Consider the following 18,074-nt stretch of genomic DNA (forward strand, 5'->3'; position numbering starts at 1 on the left):
CCTATCGCGTACCGCTGCAATTGATACAGGTTTCGTGCGTCAACGAAATTGTCGCCCTGGATATAGAGGGGTCCGTTTCCCGTCACCCCCCGGTGGCACAAGTATCTACTCGTGGGTGTAGAGTACCTTACTCGCTGGCCTATGGCATGGCCGCTAGTGGACCAATCTGCGGGGTCGATCACAGAAGCTTTCTTACAAGGATACGTTCTCGATAAGGGCACCCCGGAGCACTTGCTCACCGATCAAGGCAGGGATTTCTCGTCCCGATTGCTTAAAGAAGCGTGTGATTCGTTGGGGACTTAAACGATTCTAACGTCCCCGTACCACCCGCAAACCGACGGGATGGTCGAACGCCTGCATAGGATGCTGACGTCTATGCTTTGCCACCAGGTTAACTCCTCGCAGGATGGTTGGGACCTGCACGTTCCGGCGACCCTTGCCGCTTATAGACTAGCCCCGCATGCCTCGACGGGGTACTCGCCTTTCTATTTAATGTATGGTCGCGAACCAGAGGCGCCGGCCTTGGTAAAATTGGGTGTGCGAACACAAAGGAAGTCGTCGATTGTACCTGCTCCTATGCAGGTGGCATTGGACCGTCTGAGGGAGGCTCGGGTGGCCTCGTTGGGTAACACAGCACGACGACAAGCCGCCAACGAATGATTGCATGGTACGCAGCCTCCTCGAGAGCCGTGGTGTGTGGGGGACAGGGCTTGGTTGCACTGCCCCATGGTACCGGTGGGAATGTCTCCGAAGTTCCATCGGCCCTGGCAGGGTCCCGTCGAGATTGTTGAGGTTCTCCAGGACCAGAGTGTATGGATTCGGTTTGGTGGTCGAATATGGTATGTTCATCTGTCACGACTTATGAAATTCGTATCGTCCTATGACGCGTCATCTCCCATCCCAGAGCGGCCTGTATTGGATGTATTTGACGAACCTGTGATACGGTCGCATGTGAACGCGCCTCAGAAGTCTGCCTCCCGTGTGCCTGCAAGACCATCCCTATTGACTCGGAGAGAGGGTTCTGGCAGATTTACTAGCCGGAAGCCGGCTGACCGGCCGCAACCTCGGGATACTGTCCGGAACGCACAGGGGCGATGGGCGGTCCCGCCGGCGGATGGTCGCGGTGACAGGGACGGGCATGTATCAAGGATGGGACGCAGGGCTGAATTAACAGGGGAGCATTCCCCGCGCTTGCCCCACAGTGTCCCGTTCAAGGGAAATGGGCCGGCGCCTGGAACTCGCTCCCAAGGAAGAACCTTCCGTTAACTCTACGTCTCTTACGGTTGTTGTACAAAGTTCTGTGATCCATTGTTGTTATTGGTATGTCCTTGTTGTGCTCCACTATCCGGAAGTCGAAGTATGGTCATAGTCGGGATGGCTAGATTTTTTTCATCGGGGGGGGGGGGGGGGTGGGTGGTGTAGTGGAATAAATAGGCGCATGAGCGTAATTGGTGAGTTTGCGGGAGAGCAGGACAGTAGGGGTCATATTGGGACGATGAGGTAACGATTGGGCCAATTAAGCTGGGGGAGCCAAGGACGGCTGTGATTGGCTGGTGTTGTTGTCAGGGCTGAGGTGGCGTCTTGCTGTTTGGCGAGGTAACAGGTGCACGGGCACGCGGAGCGTCGTTGAGAGGCGGGTTAATTAATTGGGGTGTAATGATAGCGGGGATAAATTGGGGGACGTGAGGAGAAACGGGGAGTTGGAGTCGGGGGCTGGACGAAGCAAGACGTGGAGCAGCTGAAGGGAGAAGCAGTTAGCAGTGGAGAGAGCATAGTGATAGCGTAGAGAATAGACGAAGCAGTTAGCAGTGGAGAGAGCATAGTGATAGCGAAGAGCGGAAGACAGAAACGAAGCAGTTAGCAGTGGAGAGAGCATAGTGATAGCGGAGAGCAGAGACGAAGCAGTTAGCAGTGGAGAGAGCACGGTGATAGCGGAGAGCAGAGGTGGAGCAGCCAGCAGTAGAGAGAGCACGGTGATAGCGGAGAGCGGGGAGCAGGGACGAAGCAGCCAGCAGTGGGGTAAGCACAGAGACATCGGAGCTGACGGAGAAGTGGAGATTGGAGAGACAAAGGTGGCGAGCGAGTCGAGTGAAGCACGGCGAGCGAGCTGTGGCAACAAGGGAATGGTGGAGCTTTGAGGACATGTGGCGAACTGTAAATAAAGTGGTGTTGGAAGAAAGACAAAAGTTGTCCGGGTGAAATCAACCACTACATATCTCGTACTGTAGCTACTGCTGCTGTAGCCACTGCTGTATATACTACTGTGGTTACTGCTGTGGTTACTGCTGAATCTACTACTGTTGGTGCTGCTGTGGGTGCTGCTGTGGCTACTGCTGTGGTTACTGCTGTGGCTACTGCTGTATCTACTACTGTGGCTGCTAATGTGGTTACTGCTGTATCTACTGCTGTATCTACTACTGTGGCTACTGCTGCTGTAGCTACTGCTGCATCTACTACTGTGGTTACTGCTGTGTCTTCTACTGTGGTTACTGCTGTAGCTACTGCCGTAGCTACTGCTGTGGCTACTACTGTAGCTACTGCTGTATCTACTACTGTGGTTACTGCTGTGGTTACTGCTGTTGTATCTACTACTGTGGTTACTGCTGTGGCTACTGCCGTAGCTACTGCTGTATCTACTACTGTGGCTACTGCTGTATCTACTACTGTGGTTACTGCTGTGGCTACTGCTGTGGTTACTGCTGTGGCTACTGCTGTGGTTACTGCTGCTACTGCTTGTGCTCATCGATGACGGCGGCTCTCACGATCTGCATGGGGCCGGGCTGTGTTGTTTGGTGTTTGATCTCTCGCGCCATCTGACACGTGGCGCAGCAGAAGCAGAAGGTGAGCATCACGCAGTCGTCGCATATGGAGCCCTGGAACACAAAATACATAAACAAACATAATTAAACGGAGACAAAGATCTCCAGTTATGGCCTTACGGGCCATCCATAAATAACGTCACGCACCTAGGGGGGGCGGGGGTGGTCAGACATTTGTGACGATGTGTGACGAGGGAGGGGGGGTTTGAGAAATGTGACGTCACGTAAAAATGCTCAAATTTAAATAAATATAGGCAACACGTTCTAGTTCATTAAATATACTTTTTAACAAATGTTTTCTCCTACAACATCAGAGTGCAGCGGCACGTTAAATACGCACTACAATGACAATAGTTTAAAGCGATTTGAAGCATGTTTTATTTTTGGGGCTTGGGGCAGAGCTTTGTGACGTCTGACTTTTTGTGATGCCGTGTGACGAAGGGGGGGGGGGCAGGTCAAAAATCGTCAAAAATCGCGTGACGTCATTTGTGGACGGCCCCTTAACAGACCATCGGGGCAAATGGTGGTAGCGGAGCAAAGAAAAGGTGGGGGGCCACCACCACGCCTGGCCGCCTTTGTCTTCCCAGTGCTGATGTGTATGCACTGCGTGTGACGTGGAGCAATCAGCCGTGTGTGCTGCTGATTCGATTCGTGAGTACTTTTGAGTAGTAGTAATAGGTTTTTACCCTTTTATCTGGCACCAAAACTGACACCTTTATACAAGGATCATGTTTGCAATAACCACAACACAAGTAGTCAAAATGCAAACAAAAAGAGACAACTCTGATAATGATATGCACTGTCCTTGAAATTGATTGGTCCACACCTGAGACGGCTTTTCTTAGAGCCTAGTCTCCACTGGTGTTGGACTAGATGACGCCAAAAGGCGTACAACTCAAAAACAGTGCACTATCAGAGTATTGAGAGCTCGGGTAAGAATTTACATTATGAGACCTTCTTTGCCAGTAGCCAGATATAGTAATACGTTTTTTACCCTTTTATCTGGCACCAAAACTTGTAATAAAGTGTCAGGGGGGTCCTCTTGTAGCACCTTATCCTGGCACATGCAGGCTATGGCTCTCGCTCAAAATAATTTCCCAACACCTGTGCGCGTGCGATCCATCAAAACCTTGCATCGACAGTGGCTGGATCACAGGACAGGTGCAATAAGCCAGTGGCAGGACCCCCTCGACAAGAGTCTCCTCACCTGGATGTGGTAGCGCTCACGTATGGCGGTCCTCAGCGCCATGGAGCTGCCGGGTAGGATGGGCAAACAAAAGCACTCACCAAAGTCCTTGGCCATTCGGCAGTTGAGGCAGAGCATGCAGAATATGCCGCAGAGACCTGGGCACACAGCAACGGCATCGTTACAGCAGAGTCCACACCAACGCTCGTTAATTGGCCCGACAGTATAGAACCCCTCCCCTTAGCGACGGTAATTGGTTCCATGAAACCGGTCGTTAAGTGAATTGGTCGTTAAGCGAGTCAAGAAAATGGACGTTAAAGGCTTAATTCGTTCCGATAGCATCGAGAGTTACCCTTTTTCACCCAAAAAACGTACTTCATAATCTGTAAACAATGGATATTAATACATAAAGATAGTAACAACATAAGTGGTTAATCAATGCATTATTTAGTATTTACCATACCTACAACAGCCTTTCGTTAACAAGGGAATGGTCAGTAAGCGAAAGCATTGGGCACTATGGAGGCACTACACTATACACTACTATATACTACGCTATACACTACATATTAGGCTCTATGGAGGTCCATCTTTAAGCGATTAGTCGTTAAGAGGGGTTCTCGTTAAGAGGGGTTCTACTCTACACGACTAAACACTACTCTACTGTATACACTACTATACATTACACTACTATACAATACACTATACACGATAATACTATACACTAAAATACACTACACTATGCTACTATACAATACACTATACACGATAATACTATACACTACACTATACATTAGGCTACTTTACACTACACTACACTACTAAACACTACACTACTCTACTGTATACAACACTACTATATACTACACTACTATACAATACACTATACACGATAATACTATACATTACAATACACTACACTATATACTACATTACTATACACTACTATACACTACACATTGGACTCTATGGAGGCCCGTCGTTCAGCGATTAGTCCTTAAAAGGGGTGGTCGTTAAGAGGGGTTCTACTCTGCACTACTATACACTACACTATACATTACACCATACACTACACATTGTGCTCTATAGAAGAACATTGTTAAGCGATTAGTCGTTAACAGGGGTGCTCGTTTTAAGGGGTTCTCCTCTGCACTACTATACACTATACTACTATACACTACACTACTAAACACTACACTACTAAACACTACACAATACACTACACTACTAAACACTACACTATACACTCCACTACTGAACACTACACTATACACCACACTACTAAACACTACACTATACACTACATGTCTATACACTACACTACTATACACTACACATTGGGCTCTATCGAGGCCCGTCGTTAAACAATTAGCCGTTAACAGGGGTGCTCGTTAAGTGGGGTTCTACTAGAATGTATAATGAGGGCCCTGCAAAGATTGGGTCATTGTTTGGTGGTGCCCAAGGGCGTAACTATGGGGGAGGGGGTGTGATGTGGCAGCGTTATGAGACACATAGGAGCCCAGTCAGTTACAAGGGGGCCCCCGAATCAACAGATACACATGTTAAGAACAATTATTACATTTTTATGTTCAATTAAAATACCCTGCGGTCTACCATGGGCCAAGCCCGATGACTAAGCCATCCTGGCTATCATCGTATCAATAGAGCAGCGTAAAGTTGCGCGATCCACCCCTTTTGGCTGAAAACTCATGACAAGTGGCAACCCAACAATGGTTTAGAAACCTGATGAGGATGATGACGACCACGATGATGAGGATTGTTATTTTGATGATCGACTGAGCTGATCCCTCGGCGGGATGTGAACTTCCATCCTTCCGATCAGGAGCCAAGTGCTCTGAACCACCCGGAGTAGAATGTAGCTATCCCAAAAGTAGAACCACTGCAACCCTCGCGTTGCACGCAACTTTGCTACTTTCTTCCAATGTTACGTGAATGGTCCGCCTTTAAACTCCACAGCTTAATTGATTTCCGACTAACCCCGTAACTGTCTAGGCTCAAGCCTGCTACCTTACAAAGATCTGTCAAGATTAGATTACATGACAGGTGATCCGTTCTTTGACGCAAACTGAATTATAACAGCCTCCCTCCCAATATAAATAGATCAATACTGGACATTAGAACATGTTAATCATTTACAGGCTTCACCAATGGCATCAGGTATTCCCCTAGTGAGCATACAGCAACGAAGACAATACATGTCTGGAGAAGGCGGCATGCCCACAGTCGCAAAACAGCTCACTTGGTTGTTTTTTTTATTATCACAATGACGCCAGAGTTTATTATAACAAGGCCAAGTCGGGTGTGGGATAAGAGGCCTACGTGGGGTACAACCCTTATCTCGTCGTCCTGGTGCTCACGTGTGCTTTGTCTGATGAGCTGTAACAACTTTGTATTTATCCATAATAGAGGTTGTTTATGCATGATTTAAATAATGAGAGTTTGTTTTATCCATAATATGTATTTATGTTACCAGGTAAGGCCGACTGAGCTGTTTTATAGCTCTTTTTCAGAAGCGACACTGACCATCGCAAATGATAGCGTAACAAAGTGGCTTATGATTACGTGTGAATTGTATTGAAGCTTAATGCTCTAAATGCGTGATGTTGATTCTTAATGTGGAGGGAAAACCCGAAGGAACCAAAGAAAAATCCACGAGACCATGGGGAGAGAGACACGCAAACTCCAAATATACAGCAAACTGTGGCTTCTGGCGTTTGCACCATCTGTGCCCGAGCTGGTAGAGCAACGACTATAAAAGCACCGCGTGAGGTCGCATGTCTTTGGAGTGGCGGAGAGAGGGATGCAGTGACACCCCACCACCAACCAAAGTGACCCTGGGGGGTCGTAACGCGACACGAGCCAAACGAGCTTGGAGACGGGAGAGGAGATTTCATTGAAGACGAGGTTTTGGGATCATCAAGGCTGGTGGTGGAAATTCCACGTTTAGCATGTTGGGGACCAGTCTCTCCTGTGGGCAACTCCTGGTTACTGATTTTTTTTTATGGGCTACGCATTTTAGCGGCTCCACAGAGATGATGATGTTGTGCATGAGGTGATCCAACGAGGGTTTGACCTCACGAGCTTCCAATTATGCCTCGAGTGTTCTGACCCCGGTAAGTAGAGGGCAGTTTGCTGATGCACATTGATGACATCGCACCACGTGCAGGAGATGATAGATTTTCCGGTGGCTTTGAGGGTGAGGCATGGGCCGCCGGATAAAAAAAAAAACGTTCTGACCTCGCGCCCCTACTGGACATCTGCGGAGAAAAGAGCTTCATAGCTCATCGTATTTCTCCTGCAGAATAAATATCCTGACTCTAATTTTGATTAAGACAAATATGGCCGAATGCATTTCTCTCCTGAGCATCCCCAGCTTATTTTCTTTACACGCGGGCTTCCCTCTCGTCTCTTCATAACCCACAGCAAATAATAAAAATGATAATCATAGAGTAGAGCATCGATTATTAGGCAGCTTCGGGGGGGAGGTGGCGCCGGATTTTCAAAAACGCCATTTAATCGCTACATCATTAATATTTAAAAGAGCTTACTTTTACATATTCTTGGGTGTTTTGTATCGGTTATTTTTTTGTGTTTTAAATTTGTTTACCGTATGAAATTTGGATAGATAAAGAAATAGACAAAATACATATCCTCCTTTGAAAAGTGACAATATTTACTGTACTAGACTTAAACTCCAATCTCGAAGACTCTGCAGCATGGGGTGCTATATATACGTGCAGTATTTTCATAGTTTAAGTTGTACGTATAGTGTATAATGTACTCTATATCATATTTAACACTGAATTCAAGCATAGCCGGATAATTTATTATCTTACCTAATGTTTATATAGCACTTTCATCCAAGGGATTTTACAAGGGATATGAGTAGTATAATGAGGGTACCTAAAAGTGATATGGTGAATAGGGATGTGGTATGGGGAGGGAGGTTTGTGGGTGTATGGGAATTACGGGGGTGCCTAGGGATGGAGGGAGGGATGGGCCAGGCAGAAGAGGTGGTGGTCTTGAGGGAGGAGCGGAAACTAAAGAGGAAGGGTGCTTGCTTAATGTGGAGGGGAAGTTTGTTTCAGTGCAAGGGGGCAAGTAGGAAAAAGGAGCGGAAACGTTGATTGTGCACAAGGAGAGGGGAGAACGGTGAGGAGTGGGAGAGATTGAGAGCGGAGTGGGCGAGGCGGGGGGACATTAAGCGAGACGAAGAAAGTGTAGTACGGTGGGACAAGGCCATGAAGTTCAAGACTGGAGGACAATTTCCACAATTCTGGCAATTTCCTGACGATGCTGGCTGCCACCATCGTCGTTGCATCAAACTCTCTGATTGTTTAAATGCGCGTCGGATAAACTCTCCAAAACGCCAACCACTCGATCGGTGGTCTTGAAGTGGTCACAAAACCTGGACTTTTGCTCACGTGACAATTAATTGGCTGTGTCGGGTGGAGGGTGTGACGACACACATTTTTTTCACGTGTCAAATGTAAACGAGGGTATCTTTCAAGTGACTGAGATTATCTAGGTGTTAATACAATCCACTCTTAATTATAATAATTACAATAATCTGAATAAGAATCCAATTTTTGTTATTATTTTTTATACCATTAAAGCTAAATCGAGTCTCAATGCGATTTCCAGGAGGGCCCTGCAAGACATTGATACGTTTGTTGGATTAATTCCACTGATGGAAGTTTGGCTTCAGCACTGCGGAGGCAGCGGGGTTGGTGGATCAAACCCAGATGTTGCATAACTCCCTTCCCGTAGCTCACCAGAGGTAACGCAGTATGTCTATATTCATGTCTACTATACAGTAGACTCTCGATTATCCACGTGAACTTTAGCCGATTTGCGGATTAACTGCGCACCTGAGACTTTAACACAAATCAATAACTCGTGCATTTTCCTTCAAGCCCAAATTCATAATCTAAAAACAATTGTACATTGTTATTTTTGGAAATCTTTATTACAAGTCAAGTGCTTAAACCGAACACAACTTTCTTGGCATAGAGATCTGCGGAAAATTTATATTTTTGGATTATCCGCGATTTTTAATTATCCGCGGCCGTCCTCCCAGTCATGAGCGCGAATCATCGAGAGACTCCTCTATGTTGAATTTCTTTCGCACCGTACATATCCAACCGTGCCAATCGGAGGTGCGGGGGAAGGACAACAAACTAAACACGTGCACTACCACAACCTGCCCTGTATGTGTGGATCTTCTCGGGGCACTCCAATTTCATCCCACGTGTAAACACTTGAATTGTCTGGAAAACATCTTAACATATATAGGGGACCGCAGAGTTTGGGACATTGTTGGTAGCCTCAGCTCACTACCGCGTGGCTGCTTTTTCTGCAATTCCTCCTGGCGATTCTGAGTTGTTGAGTGATTCCTCTGCGGCGCATCACAAATGTACGGTAGGCTATTATTAATTGTATTATTAATTGTATTTTCCCATCCATTATTTTGGTGGGGGCAAACCGGCTTATCAATCGACGAATGCCCTGATATTTGCCCGGTGAGTCAAGGTCGGGGAAAAAAAGGTGCGACTGTATGCAAGATTGCTCACTTGCGTGAAAGGTCGGTAATGTATTGATATCAATTGGCCCAGTGATACGAGCAGCGGCTGTTTGTGACGACTGGCACGGGACACGAGGGGGTACTTTATTGCTGCTGTGGCCTGAACAGATGTGATTAGCGTGTGACTAGAAGCGTTTTGTGTGTTTTTGTGTGCGTTTCAGGTCGTGTTTGTTCGGTCGATTCAGCCTCATGTGACTACCTGGTGCCTGTGTGTAAGCATCGCCCCCCCCCCCCATCAAACCTTCCCTGCGTGGTGCTTGCCACACCAACCGTCTCGTGTACCGTGCCGGCTTTCATGGTTTCTACTCGCTAACAACACTTGCCCCAACAGTATTTAAAGGCGATACGAGGGAAGCGTTGTCTCTCTCTCTCTCTGTGTGTGTATGGGCAGCGGTGGCGCAGCGCTGCGCTACGAACCCGAGGTTTGATTCCCGCTCACGGCCAATAAACAGTGTCAGGGAAAATTTGAAGCGGTTCTGGACCTTCCCTATAATGACGAGTCGGCCTTAAAATCATTAGTACCTGGTACGTACGTTGTGAAAACATCGGCATGGTCGAGAGACATAGGGTGATCAGGCGTGGTGTTGACCCCCCCTCCCCATTATGCGGCGAGATGTTAAGGGTGCAACGGTGGCTCAGAGATGTTGACTACCTCGCCTGGTATACAGGAGGTTGTGGTAGATGTTGACTACCTCGCCTGGTATACAGGAGGTCGTGGTAGATGTTGACTACCTCGCCTGGTATACAGGAAGTCGTAGGTTCGAGCCCGACCCTGACGATGCCTGCTGCTGCTGTGTATTTGGAGTTTGTGTCTCTCTCCCCCGTGGTCGCGTGGATTTTTCTCCGGGTTCTCAGATTTTCCCCTTTACATTTAGAATCAACATCACGCGTTTACAGCATTTGGCTGCTATACATTTCCACGCTATAAGCCACTTTGTTGCGCTTTCATTTGTGATGGCCAGATCGCTTCTGAAAAAGAGCTATAGAGCTCAGGGGCCATACCGAGTCAACATTTTTTTTTAAGTTAATAGTTTAGTATGCCGTGCCAGCCTTCATAGGTTTTGCTCGTAAACAATAATTATGCCCAACAACAACAACAGCAGCCTGTTAGAGGCTTACGGGGGCGGGGGGGGAGGGCGATATTTGTCTTTTGTTGCATGTGGGCCTGAAGCGGTGGGTTGCAGTCAGCTCGCTACTACCGAAGTCCTATTCCATGGTTGAAGTTTGGTGGGGGTAAGGAGTCGGTAGAAGCCGGGACATTGATACATTGATGGACTTTGAGAGGAGTGGGGGGGCACAACTCACGGCTTGCTTCCCTTAGGGGGAGAGCCCCCCTCTATCAAACCTTCCCTGCCCGGACCACCCCACCACCCGTGCCCCCCCCCCCCCCCACCGTGCACCCCCACCATCCACCCCACTCCCGGCCAGTGCTTACAAACTTCCATGTCGCTAGAGCAGTTGCATATGCCGGTAGACCAATGCATCTTCGGCACCGCGTGGGTCACTTGCAGCTCGGACTGCTGCTGGATCACGGGGTACTGCACCTGGGATTCCATAGCGAAAACCTACACACAGCAACTACACACAGACACCACACACACAACACAAAGATCCATGGCACTCGGTGATTCAACTTACAAGATGGTCCGGATGTCTTGTGACTTCCTTCAATGACTTTACCCCTACATTTTTTTCTTTTCCCTTTTGCATATTCATTTTTGTTTTAAATTAAACCTTACTTAAAAGGCGGACAGCCATCAGTTATAGTCGCACCATGCCCGACCAAGAGGGAAGGCTCAGAGGAGCGGTTCGAATATCCTTGTTCTTATTCGGTGGCTGTGATTTCACACTTTGCATCTCATGTGAGGCAAACGTAAGAATAGATTTTACCCTTTCTGGCAATAAAACAGGGATGGTGTTAAGTTGTTCAAACACCAAATGGACACACCTTTTGCAAGGCATCAAGTTTGCATTGACCACACACGTTACGGATGAAAGGTGCAGACAAACATGTTCTGTTAATAATGTGTACATTGTCTTTGAAACTGATTGACCCACACCAGAGGCATTACCTCACCCCCTGTCAATGTCTCAGGGGGTGATACGTGAGGTGATTTATAAATGTGTGAAATTAAATCGTACGTGAGAGTCATTGGTGAATAATCATGTTGTATGGATCTGCCCATCATAAAATAACTATGATAAAACATTTAATCCGTTTGGTAACCTCGAACGATGTGAAAGACCTTTCTAAACTCATTGATCGTAAACAATGTTGGTTTCCAAGAGTAACTGGCGAGCATGAACACATCGCGTCACGCACGCACGCAGAAAGTCTATAGAATGTTTTTTGTATTCGCTCGCAATTACTCGCTCGTTCGGATGAACCTCACAAGATTAAAACATTTACAAAAAATGTTGATGATGTTACATTTATTTATCAAAACCGTGTTGGGTAAGACAAGGGGGGTTGTCCCACCTGATGACGGACGCTTGTGTGTTGCGCCCGAAACGTCGTGATTTTATTTATTTTGTTTTATTTTAAACCCACGTGACTTTACCGAAAGAACCAAAGAGTATGGATCCCTGCAGTCACGAAAACTTCAAATCTAGATTGAGCCAAACAAGGTTGAGAACCACTGCACTGCACCATTACACGACACCATTACATTAACTCAGGAAGACACCACACCACTGCTGTACACGACCACCACATTTCACGACACCACTGCCACACTACAACACGCAACTACACCACACCACTAAACTACACTCTCAACTACACCGTGCACTACAGCACACTACATCCTGAACCAATCTACCACATGACGACACCAAACCAATACAGCACACCACTGCACCACATCACTGCACGAATACATTTCACATCATCATAACCCTATAGTACACACGATGCTACTTGTGTACACTACTACACCATTCAATTACACCAATAACCCTATACTACACAGCTACACCACTAAACCCTATACCACACAGCCACACTGCACCACTAAACCCTATACCACACAACTACACCACACCACTAAACCCTATACCACACAGCCACACCGCACCACTAAACCCTATACCACACAACTAAACCCTATTCCACACAGCCACACCGCACCACTAAACCCTATACCACACAGCCACACCACACCATTAAACACTATACCACACAGCCACACCACAGCACTAAACCCTATACCACACAACTACACCACTAAACCCTATACCACACAACTACACCACACCACTAAACCATATACCACACAGCCACACCACACCACTAAACCCTATACCACACAACTACACCACTAAACCGTATACCACACAACTACACCACACCACTAACCCTATAGCACACAGCTACACCACTAAACCCTATACCACACAGCTACACCACACCACTAAACCCTATAGCACACAGCGACACCACTAAACCCTATACCACACAGCCACACTACACCACTAAACCCTATACCACACAACTACACCACACCACTAAACCCTATTCCACACAGCCACACCACACCACTAAACACTATACCACACAGCCACACCACACCACTAAACCCTATACCACACAACTACACCACACCACTAAACCCTATACCACACAACTACACCACTAAAGCCTATACCACACAGCCACACCACACCACTAAACCCTATAGCACACAGCTACACCACTAAACCCTATACCACGCAACTAAGCCACACTGTCACTTGCACACATTTCTCCCTCAGTAACGCACTCATTCCTCCCTCGTATCTCGTGTATCTCTCATTCAGTCACTCATTCCATTAATCCATTCGTTTAATTTGTTCTGGCCCATTTCCTCTTCCGCCTTCGCTGATGAATCTCTCATTCCACTCATTTATTCGCTCCCTCAATCCTTTTAATACTTCCATTCACACGTGCATCCCTCATTTACTCACTCGTTTTATAATGGATGCATTCTTTCCTCAGTCTCTTCAGTTTCAGTTTCATTTATTTGGTATAGCCCTGTGAGCCGTTCGGCTCTTGAATCGGGTGCAACCGCAACAAACAAAAACATGAACAAGAAAACATTAAAGTGACTATGCGCAAACAGAAAAATCCTTAACTTACTAATTTCTCTGTCATTCAGTTACTCATACTTTCATTCATTCAATCTTCACACTCTCATTATTCAGTCATTTATAACTAATCTGATCATTCACACACGTGTGCTAGAAAACAGCGAAACATTTGATTTTACAATGCACATAATCGCTTTAAGGCGCAGCTGTTGAATTTTTGAGTACATATGAGCAGCATTGTGAACGTTTTTGAGGTAACATTGTTTTATTCTTACCTCATTCGATAACTCATTCCACAAATGTATTCTCATTCCTGCCATTCCAGCACCTCCCACCAGGCTCCCTAAAGCTCTCCGCTGACGTCCTTCAGGACCAGCCGTTGCTAGGGAATGGCTGTTGCTAGGGGCGCCTGTTGCTAGGGGACACCGTTACGAGGGATGCCTGTTGCTAGGGACGCCATTGCTCGGGATGCCTGTTGCTAGGTATGCTGTTGCCAGGGACGCCGTTTCAAGGTATGTCTGTTGTTAGGGACGCAATTGCTTGGGACGCCTGTTGCTAGGGAGGCCGTTGCTAGGAACGCCGTTTCTGGGGATGTCTGTTGTTAGGGACGCTATTTCTTGGGCCGCCTGTTGCTAAGGATACAGTTGCTAGGGGACGTCGTTGCGAGGGGTATAGTTGGTTCTTACGGCCTGGAGAAAAACTGTTGACTTTGTGGTGCACAAAAAAAGCGTTCCGATGTTTTGAATGTTATAGTTCAAGCGACATGTTTTCTTTCACGCCCATAGCTTGTGAATAAAAGGTCGTGATCTGTAGATGCTTGCACGCATGCAGATAACCCACTTTCGATCGCTACCAAATTTTTACACACACAGCCTGAAAAATCTGGATTTGTAAAAGGGTTGTTCAAAGTGGCACAGGGACAAATATCCTCCTGTATAGCCTTAAAACTAATTTTGGGGCAAGTGCTGTTAGCGAGCAGCACCTATAAAGGCAGGGCACGCCACACAGGGGGGGTGGGTGGACAGCACCACGCCTGTCCGCCTTTCCCTCCCGAGTGGCGATGTGTACACACCGCACTAGGTACTCATTTGAGGCTGAGTCGACCAAGGGGAGGCCCAGGACCGGTTTCAGATATTCTTTACTGGTTTTGGCTCTCGAGCGGGAATCGAACTCGGGTGGCCGAGTTGGTAGTGCAGCGCACTAACCACTACCCTACTGCTCCCCACGTGCATACACACACACGCATAGAACGGAAACAGGTTATATATGTACTTGTTCTGGCACTAAAATAAGAGACGGATGTTATTTTCATGCTCTACTCTTAATCTTGCAGTTGGAGCACGAATACGCTTTCTACGTAATGATATGCCAAGATAATATGGATTGTGAGCATTTAAAGGATGTTCTGGCGAAAGAATTGCGGTAATAGGAGCGCAGATAAAAAAAAAATTGAAGGAATTTTGTTTATTCGAGCATATCTCTTCTGCAAATCAATTCAACGTTTATATGTTACACGGAAAATCCCGTGGAGCCAGTTACCCAGCTAGTTTCGATGGCAATGGCCCGCAGCAGCCACTAACAATCGAATTATTGTTGGAGTAGTGAGGCGCCCAGCTAGCAGTCGGCCAGGAAATTCGACTCGTAGATCGTTCTTCCACAGTACAGGAGGCGCTTGGATATCGCAGGGGGTTACGTCCTTGTAAAGTGCCACGATAGCCAAAACCGCGATATTCAATGCCTTACCCTAAATAACGAGGTTAGGTATACGGCATCCAACACCACCTGACCAGTGAATTAAAACATGTACACCTGGCCCTCAAAAGGAATGGATACTCTGACCGTACCATCCGCCAAGCTGTTTCTCCCTCCATACAGAAACAACCACTTGATACTCCAGTCAAAACCATCACACTACCATATATAGCAGGCGTTACTAAAAAGATTTCCAAAATTCTAAACAAACACAAGATCCAGGTCCAGTTCAATACAGTACACAAAATTCGTAATCTGATCCCATCCGTGAAGGATGTCATTCCTGACTTACAGTACCCCGGGGTTTACAAATTGAGTTGTACCTGCGGTGATTGCTATATCGGGGAGACAAAGCGACATGTCTCTGACCGAATTCGCGAGCACAAATCAGATTTGAAACACGGCAGAACGAATTCTTCTGCCGTAGCTGATCACTGTTACAACGCTGTGGGTGATCACGATATAATGTTCTCCGATACCAAGGTTCTTTGCAAACCCACGGGTTTTTATCAGAGATTTGTTCACGAGGCAATTCAGATCTACAAACACAGACACAATTTCAACCGAGAAGATGGTTTCAAATTAAGCAACCATTGGAAAGATGTTCTAAATCGAACCAAACATTAAACTAATTTTCAATGGTACAGTATATTTTTCAAGTAGTCGTACCCCAAACTTTTGCAGCTCTTAAAAATTCCCTTTTCACACCATCAATAGGTAAACTTCCCCTCCCCCCCGTGCCAACCGGCATGTTCACCGGCATGTTCACCACCTCTACACCGTTCATCATGCTAAGTCGGCCAATCAAATGCTAATTTTTATGCTAATTCCTTTGTTAAGGCACCTTGTTTCCTCGCACACAGCTTAAAGGTCGCGGTCTGAGCGTGGCTGTGTTTCACTCCAGCGCTGTCCTCGAGACAGCCTGGTCCCTTCACCTGATGAAGGCCGCTTGTGTTGTGGCCGAAACGTCGTGATTTTTGTTATTTTATTTTTTACCTACGTGACTTTACCCAATAGAACCAAAGAGTATGGATCCTTGCAGTCACGAAAGCTTTAAATCTAGAATAAAATCAGCCTCACATAAGAACCTGGTGCTATGTATAAATGTCGCCACTAGAAAGACAAAAGGCACGACCTGAAATGGTGCGCGCGAACAGCACTTGCCCCAACAGTCTGTTAATTGGCTATATGGGTGATTTTTGTCGGCGGGTCTTTGTTTGTCTGCGAGATTCAAAGGTTGAAGTGGAGCTGACTGCCTCGCGTCCCTCGTCCGCCATGGCATCAGCCACATAACACCATCACTCGAGAAGCTTCTCAAATGATCCTTTCATGCATGCCCGCAAAAGGCCAAAACGAACCCCCACCATAACTAAATGGGTGTGCAGAGGTTGCCTGCGATAGGTCAAAACCGAGAGCGATAAACCCGCGAAAGCCAAGGGTCTGCTGTAGTATGGTCGATAAAGGAAGATTGATGATAGCGTAAGTCGTCGCTTAAAGCAAGCAATTGTCACGATCACGTTACGGTCATAGCATGTCTGTCCGGGATTTTTAAAAAATATACGTATCTGCGCAAATGTCATGCAAACTACATGCAAACGTTAGATTTATGACAATTGTCTGAATACACTTATATAAACAAGACAGAAAAAAATGAATAAAGTGCAAATGAGGCAGTAAAAACTAAACAAAAATACTGATTATTGAATTGAAAATTGAATTAGGAGCCACAATCACCTGAACAACCGCTTCTACAACTACAAACACCAACATCTCCACCGCCATCATCAAAACCTCCATCATCACTACATCCATCACCATCATCACCACCACTATCACCACTGCTAGCACCAACAGAACCACAATCACTACCACTCTCATCATTACCACCTCCATCACCACCACTACTATTACCAATACCGCCATCATCACAACAATCATCACCACTCCAACCACCATCAATCACCACCATGATCACCACCATCAACAACTCGATCACCACCTTCATCACCATCTCACCCTCCCCCCACAATGCTTTGCCGTTGCCACCCTGCATGTGCTGCAAACGCCGCCACTCACCGAGGCACTCGACGAGAAGTGGATCGGAGGTGGGGTGCAGGAAGGACGGGGGATGCCCGCCTCACTTTTAAACCCCACAACCTGCCCCCAATCTGTGGGTCACGTGACACGAGGGCTGAACACAGAAGGGTGTGTGTCAAGTTGGTGATAATTAACTTACCCCTAATCATTGTATTTTATGTGGCTCGTGGTAGGACCACCGCTAGTTATTCCATTATCAGTGATTTAGCATTCCATTGCTTTTTGTATGTATGTTGAACTTATTTTCTACCGTACATAGCCAACTGTGTTTTTTCAAAGGTGCGGTGTATTAATGGTTAACTTCTTTCGCACCGTACATAGCCAACCATGCCAATTGGAGGTGCGGTGTATGTATGTTGAACTTATTTTGCACTATATGTAGCCAACCATGCTAATCGGAGGTGTGTTTATGTATGTTGAACTTATTTTGCACCGAATGCAGCCAACAGTGCTAATTGGAGGTGCAGTGTATGTATGTATGTTGAACTTCTTTCGCACCGTACGTAGCCAAACGTGCTCATCGGAGGTGCAGTGTACGTATGTATGT

General features: G+C 46.7%; 1 protein-coding gene across 1 annotated transcript; it reads right to left on the bottom strand.

Annotated features, from left to right (window-relative positions):
- Nucleotides 1–1,480: 1,480 nt before the first annotated feature.
- On the bottom strand, nucleotides 1,481–17,745 carry LOC116955942 (cornifelin-like). The gene is made up of 4 exons (XM_032977302.2): nucleotides 17,507–17,745; nucleotides 11,046–11,188; nucleotides 4,027–4,163; nucleotides 1,481–2,873 (listed from the first exon to the last, which is right to left on the bottom strand). Exons 2-4 carry the CDS (start codon nucleotides 11,164–11,166, stop codon nucleotides 2,727–2,729), a joined length of 405 nt encoding a protein of 134 aa, XP_032833193.2. The 5' UTR covers nucleotides 11,167–11,188; nucleotides 17,507–17,745; the 3' UTR covers nucleotides 1,481–2,726.
- Nucleotides 17,746–18,074: the final 329 nt, after the last annotated feature.

Source organism: Petromyzon marinus, chromosome 62 (genome assembly GCF_048934315.1).
Source record: "Petromyzon marinus isolate PM22_M1 ecotype Great Lakes invasive population chromosome 62, UKy_Petmar_22M1.pri1.0, whole genome shotgun sequence".
NCBI classification, from domain to species: Eukaryota; Metazoa; Chordata; class Hyperoartia; order Petromyzontiformes; family Petromyzontidae; genus Petromyzon; species Petromyzon marinus.